Raw genomic sequence first — 7,833 nt, forward strand, 5'->3', positions numbered from 1 at the left:
CTGGGTTCACGTGTCGCCACGCTCCATTGAAGAACCTGCTCAGCGGGACGCTGAGGACACTAACAGTTGATGTTCAAGATGAAAGTGGGTTGCCGGACGCAGCACTGATCACTCTTCAGTGTTCTGCCTCTGTGGATTTACCAAGTCAGAGCTGGCTGATACAGATGAGGTCAGGGTCTCTGGTGGCCCCTGGGGGGCCTGCAGCCTCCCTGCCTGGTCCATGGAGCTCTGTGATCCAATCAGGACGGAAACAGACACAGAGGCTGTGTTGATTGTCTTTCATGTTTGAGCTCTGCCTCCCCTGTGATTGGCTGACCTCATCCTGCCTGATCAAACTGAAGCCAGACCGCAGAAATCCTAAGTACCCCCCCTCACTCCTTCCACACAACTCAAGAGGGTAAGTTATAGCCAGACGCTGCGAATCATCAGTCCAATCAGCAGACCTCTGCTAAAGCACTTGTTTCCGTCAGTTAGCAGGTCTGGAGCACTCAGGTGTGTAATAACACAATGTTAAGAGGGAAAGACATCAGCAAAGGTATAAGAAAAGAAACTGTTGCCGCACATGGACCTAGAAAGGGCTGGAAAACCGTTTCCAAACTGTGGAGTTCAACTTTCTACAGTGAGGAATTTATCCCAAGACCAGGCCCTGGAGGCAAGACTGAGGTTCACAAACCTGCACCTGAACAAACCAGCAGACCCCTGGAACCATGTCCTCTGGACTCATGACCCCAACGTGTCATGTCCAGAACCATGTTTGAAGAGAACCAGCAGAACCACCTCAGACCCACTGAAGAGTACGGTGGTGGAGGGGTGATGATATGGGGTTGAGTTTGCAGCCACAGGACCGGGACACCTTTCACGAGATCCTGGACACCTATCGCTGGACACTTATCAAAAGACCTTGCCATCTATGGCGGGACAACTATTACAAGATCTGGACCCCTATTGCAGGACCGGGACACCTATCACAGGACACCTATCAAAAGACCTGGCCATCTATCGTGGGACCGGGACACCTATCGCGGGACGTTATCACAAGACCTGGACCCCTATTGCAGGACCCGGACACCTATCACGGGACACCTATCAGAAGACCTGGCCATCTATCGCGGGACACCAATCACAAGAACTGGACCCCTATCATGGGACCTGGACACCTATCGTGGGACCGTCTTTTGATAGGTGATAGGACACCTGTCAAAAGACCTGGCCATCTATTGCGGGACACCTATCGCAGGACCGGGACACCTATCGCAGGACCGGGACACCTATCGCAGAACCGGGACACCTATCGTGGGACCGGGACACCTATCGCAGAACCGGGACACCTATCGTGGGACCGGGACACCTATCGCAGGACCGGGACACCTATCGCAGAACCGGGAAACCTATCGCAGGACCGGGACACCTATCGTGGGACCGGGACACCTATCGTGGGACCGGGACACCTATCGCAGAACCGGGACACCTATCGTGGGACCGGGACACCTATCGTGGGACCGGGACACCTATCGTGGGCCCGGGACACCTATCGCAGGACCGGGACACCTATCGCGGGACCGGGACACCTATCGTGGGACAAGGACACCTACGTATCACTGAGAAGACCGTGACCTCAGCCCGGTTAGAGGTCAGGTCTTCACGTGAGTTTCAGTGATGATACACCATGTGGATCACCCGGTGAACCCCGGTGAACCCGCCAGCTGAACTGGACCTGAACCCAGACCCAGAACTCCAAAGGAACCCGGGGCCCAACACTAACTTTTCTTCAGGGAGGAGGTAAGTGGGTGTCATGGAAAGTTCAGAGCTGGTTCAGACTCCGGTTACAGTCGGTACAGCTCCAGCCGGAGACCCGGTCCAGCCGGTAGAGCTCCAGAGACCCGGTCCAGCCGGTAGAGCTCCAGAGACCCGGTCCAGCCGGTAGAGCTCCAGAGACCCGGTCCAGCCAGCCTCACGCACACACTCACAGATCTTGACCACACACTCACGGATCTTGACCACACACTAATGGATCTTGGCCGGATCTTGACCACACACTCACGGATCTTGGCCGGATCTTGACCACACACTCACGGATCTTGACCACACACTCACGGATCTTGACCACACACTCACGGATCTTGACCACACACTCACGGATCTTGACCACACACTCACGGATCTTGACCACACACTAATGGATCTTGGCCGGATCTTGACCACACACTCCCAGATCTTGACCACACACTCAGAGATCTTGACCACACACTAATGGATCTTGACCACACACTAATGGACCTTGGCCGGATCTTGACCACACACTCACAGATCTTGACCACACACTCACAGATCTTGACCACACACTCACAGATCTTGACCACACACTCACGGATCTTGACCACACACTCACGGACCTTGACCACACACTAATGGATCTTGGCCGGATCTTGACCACACACTCACAGATCTTGACCACACACTCACAGATCTTGACCACACTAACGGATCTTGACCACACACTCACAGATCTTGACCACACACTCACAGATCTTGACCACACACTCACAGATCTTGACCACACACTAACGGATCTTGACCACACACTCACGGATCTTGACCACACACTAACGGATCTTGACCACACACTAACAGATCTTGACCACACACTAACGGATCTTGACCACACACTAACGGATCTTGACCACACACTCACAGATCTTGACCACACACTCACAGATCTTGACCACACTAACAGATCTTGACCACACACTCCCAGATCTTGACCACACACTCACAGATCTTGACCACACACTAACAGATCTTGACCACACACTAACGGATCTTGACCACACACTAACGGATCTTGACCACACACTCACAGATCTTGACCACACACTCACAGATCTTGACCACACTAACAGATCTTGACCACACACTCCCAGATCTTGACCACACACTCACAGATCTTGGCCACACACTCACAGATCTTGACCACACACTCACAGATCTTGGCCACGCTGGCCAGCAGCAGCCAGATGGCGATGATGTAGGGGGTCTGCACGTAGCTCCACTCCCACTGGACCACCCGGTACCCGCCTCCGTGCTGATGCTCCCCCGCATCCTCCTCCTCCACCTGCGCGGAGCGGGCCAGGGCCATGCCGGCGGCGGCCGCCGTGGGCTGCAGGGGGGGCGGCGGCGGAGCGGCGGAGGTACCAGGGGTCCCGGGGGCCCCTCCGGCCCCTCCGGGGGGGGTCGCCGTCAGCAGCAGCAGCGTCGCTCCGAGCAGCAGCATCGTGTCCGCGGGAGCTGGCCGTCTCACATCCCGCCGCCTTTATATCCGCGCAGACACGGGAGGACGGAGCTTTGCGGCGCCGCGCACACGCACGCAGCTCTGGGCAGGACTCGGAGGAGGGACGCGGGGACGCACCACGTGACCCGCCGCCTTTAAAGAGACCCGCAGGTAAAAGCTGGGGGTCCAGTCCTCACCTGGACCTGCGGGGACGGCACCGTCAGCACCGTCAGCACCGTCAGCTGGCACCCAGGGGCACCCAGGGGCACCCAGGGGCGCTCCACACATGTTTCATAGGGGGGGCCAGGTGGGGCCACTTCAATCCTTGGGGTGGACACCAAAACTAGTATTAGAGCCAAACTAAGACAAAAAAAAGGAAATTACGAGAATAAATGCATAATGTTACGAGAATAAAGTCGTAATATTACGAGAATAAAGTCGTAATATTATGAGAATAAAGTTGTAATATTATGAGAATAAAGTCGTAATATTACGAGAATAAAGTCGTAATATTATGAGAATAAAGTTGTAATATTATGAGAATAAAGTCATGATATTATGAGAATAAAGTCATAATATTACGAGAATAAAGTCGTAATATCACGAGAATAAAGTCATAATGTTGCGAGAATAAAGTTGTAATATTATGAGAATAAAGTTGTAATATTATGAGAATAAAGTCGTAACATTACGAGAATAAAGTTGTAATATTACGAAAATAAAGTCGTAATATTATGAGAATAAAGTTGTAATATTACGAGAATAAAGTCGTAATATTAAAAGAATAAAGTCGTAATTTATGAGAATAAAGTCGTAATATTATGAGAATAAAGTAGTAATATTATGAGAATAAAGTCGTAATATTACGAGAATAAATTCATAATATTATGAGAATAAAGTCATAATATTACGAGAATAAAGTCGTAATATTACGAGAATAAAGTCGTGATATTATGAGAATAAAGTCATAATATTACGAGAATAAAGTCGTAATATTACGAGAATAAAGTCGTAATATTACGAGAATAAAGTCGTAATATTACGAGAATAAAGTCGTAATATTACAAGAATAAAGTCGTAATTTATGAGAATAAAGTCGTAATATTATGAGAATAAAGTAGTAATATTATGAGAATAAAGTCGTAATATTACGAGAATAAATTCATAATATTATGAGAATAAAGTCGTAATATTATGAGAATAAAGTCGTATTACGTATTCTCGTAATTTTACGACTTTATTCTCATATTATTATGACATTATTCTCGTAATTTCCTTTTTTTTGTCTTAGTTTGGCCCTAATACTCCGTCGTAAAAAGCCGTCATTACAGGACTTTATTATACTGTTGTAGTATACAGGCTCAGAAATACTTAAAGAAACGCCTACCGATCCACTGCCGACCCAGGTTGATATGATATGATATAAGATATGTGCCACAATAGGACACATGTTCTGCTCATGTACTTCTCTCAATGACTATCGTAGACAGATATTTGGTGTATTTTCTAAAATTTGTGGTCAAACTATAGCGCTTAGCTATCATACAGCCAACTTTGATGTACCACCTCCGGGCTGTAAAGTCTCAAACTTACAAGCAAATGTTTTAGCATTTGCTTCCTGCTTGCACACAGACTTATATTTTTTAACTGGAAATCACATGTAGTCTTGCAGTCCTGCAGTGGCTGAGGGATGTACTATCTTTCTTACCGTTAGAGAAACTGAGATACAAGATATGTAAAGCTTTCAATGAAGCATTGTATTTGTTTTTGTAACTATGTATGTATTTATTTTTGTTTGTTTATTAATTTCATTCCTGTCTAAGAGCCTTGGGGGTGGAGGGTGGGGGGATACTCTTTCTATGTATGTCCACGTTAAGTTTGATGTTTATTAACGAAAAGATGTAAAATAAAGTTTTTTTTTAAAAAAATAAAAAAAATCACAATTCGCAGCTGTAGGAATACAGAGCTTGGAAAAACTCAGAATTTTTGACTTCATAAACATGTTTTTCCTTGTTGAAAAGCAAAAGCAAAAAAGAAACAGAAAATGTGATATTATAAACCCACAAATTAAAAAGCAAGTTCAAAGCTCTGCTTTTGGCTTACCAAACACTTACCCAAATGGCTCCTGCCTACCTTCACTCCTTCATCCAGAGCTACTCTCCCTCTACCTTCACTCCTTCATCCAGAGCTACTCTCCCTCTACCTTCACTCCTTCATCCAGAGCTACACTCCCTCTACCTTCACTCCTTCATCCAGAGCTACTCTCCCTCTACCTTCACTCCTTCATCCAGAGCTACTCTCCCTTTATTTTCACTCCTTCATCCAGAGCTACTCTCCCACTACCTTCACTCCTTCATCCAGAGATACTCTCCCTCTACCTTCACTCCTTCATCCAGAGTTACTCTCCCTCTACCTTCACTCCTTCATCCAGAGCTACTCTCCCACTACCTTCACTCCTTCATCCAGAGATACTCTCCCTCTACCTTCACTCCTTCATCCAGAGCTACTCTCCCTCTACCTTCACTCCTTCATCCAGAGCTACTCTCCCTCTACCTTCACTCCTTCATCCAGAGCTACTCTCCCTCTACCTTCACTCCTTCATCCAGAGCTACTCTCCCTCTACCTTCATTCCTTCATCCAGAGCTACTCTCCCTCTACCTTCACTCCTTCATCCAGAGCTACACTACCTTCACTCCTTCATCCAGAGCTACACTCCCTTTACCTTCACTCCTTCATCCAGAGCTACTCTCCCTCTACCTTCACTCCTTCATCCAGAGCTACACTACCTTCACTCCTTCATCCAGAGCTACACTCCCTCTACCTTCACTCCTTCATCCAGAGCTACACTACCTTCACTCCTTCATCCAGAGCTACTCTCCCTCGACCTTCACTCCTTCATGCGGAGCTACTCTCCCTTCACTCCTTCATCCAGAGCTGCACTCCCTCTACCTTCACTCCTTCATCCAGAGCTACTCTCCCTCTACCTTCACTCCTTCATCCAGAGCTACTCTCCCTCTACCTTCACTCCTTCATCCAGAGCTAGACTCCCTCTACCTTCACTCCTTCATCCAGAGCTAGACTCCCTCTACCTTCACTCCTTCATCCAGAGCTACACTCCCTCTACCTTCACTCCTTCATCCAGAGCTACTCTCCCTCTACCTTCACTCCTTCATCCAGAGCTACTCTCCCTCTACCTTCACTCTTTCATCCAGAGCTACTCTCCCTCTACCTTCACCCCTTCATCCAGAGCTACTCTCCCTCCACCTTCACTCCTTCATCCAGAGCTACACTCCCTCTACCTTCACTCTTTCATCCAGAGCTACACTCTCTCTACCTTCACTCTTTCATCCAGAGCTACACTCCCTCTACCTTCACTCTTTCATCCAGAGCTACTCTCCCTCCACCTTCACTCCTTCATCCAGAGCTACACTCCCTCTACCTTCACTCCTTCATCCAGAGCTACTCTCCCTCTACCTTCACTCCTTCATCCAGATCTACTCTCCCTCTACCTTCACTCCTTCATCCAGAGCCACACTCCCTCTACCTTCACTCTCTCATCCAGAGCTACACTCCCTCTACCTTCACTCCTTCATCCAGAGCCACACTCCCTCTACCTTCACTCCTTCATCCAGATCTACTCTCCCTCTACCTTCACTCCTTCATCCAGAGCCACACTCCCTCTACCTTCACTCCTTCATCCAGATCTACACTCCCTCTACCTTCACTCCTTCATTCAGAGCTACTCTCCCTCTACCTTCACTCCTTCATCCAGATCTACTCTCCCTCTACCTTCACTCCTTCATCCAGAGCTACTCTCCCTCTACCTTCACTCCTTCATCCAGAGCTACACTCCCTCTACCTTCACTCCTTCATCCAGAGATACTCTCCCTCTACCTTCACTCCTTCATCCAGAGCTACTCTCCCTCTACCTTCACTCCTTCATCCAGAGCTACTCTCCCTCTACCTTCACTCCTTCATCCAGAGCTACTCTCCCTCTACCTTCACTCCTTCATCCAGAGCTACTCTCCCTCTACCTTCATTCCTTCATCCAGAGCTACTCTCCCTCTACCTTCACTCCTTCATCCAGAGCTACACTACCTTCACTCCTTCATCCAGAGCTACACTCCCTTTACCTTCACTCCTTCATCCAGAGCTACTCTCCCTCTACCTTCACTCCTTCATCCAGAGCTACTCTCCCTCTACCTTCACTCCTTCATCCAGAGCTACACTACCTTCACTCCTTCATCCAGAGCTACACTCCCTCTACCTTCACTCCTTCATCCAGAGCTACACTACCTTCACTCCTTCATCCAGAGCTACTCTCCCTCGACCTTCACTCCTTCATGCGGAGCTGCACTCCCTCTACCTTCACTCCTTCATGCGGAGCTACACTCCCTCTACCTTCACTCCTTCATCCAGAGCTACTCTCCCTCTACCTTCACTCCTTCATCCAGAGCTACTCTCCCTCTACCTTCACTCCTTCATCCAGAGCTAGACTCCCTCTACCTTCACTCCTTCATCCAGAGCTACTCTCCCTCTACCTTCACTCCTTCATCCAGAGCTAC

The 7,833-nt window shown here is 48.6% G+C and overlaps 1 protein-coding gene across 1 annotated transcript in view; it reads right to left on the bottom strand.

Moving 5' to 3' along the window:
- The window catches only part of slc9a5 (solute carrier family 9 member A5), a 42,343-nt gene extending 39,066 nt beyond the window's left edge, over positions 1-3,277 (bottom strand). Inside the window, exon 1 of the mRNA XM_061736273.1 lies at positions 2,983-3,277. Coding sequence (XP_061592257.1) covers positions 2,983-3,271 — 289 coding nt within the window. The 5' untranslated portion in view covers positions 3,272-3,277. The remainder of the gene's footprint in view (positions 1-2,982) is intronic.
- Between the last annotated feature and the right edge of the window lie 4,556 nt (positions 3,278-7,833).

The sequence above is a fragment of the Cololabis saira genome, chromosome 2 (assembly GCF_033807715.1).
Source record: "Cololabis saira isolate AMF1-May2022 chromosome 2, fColSai1.1, whole genome shotgun sequence".
Lineage (NCBI taxonomy): Eukaryota > Metazoa > Chordata > Actinopteri > Beloniformes > Belonidae > Cololabis > Cololabis saira.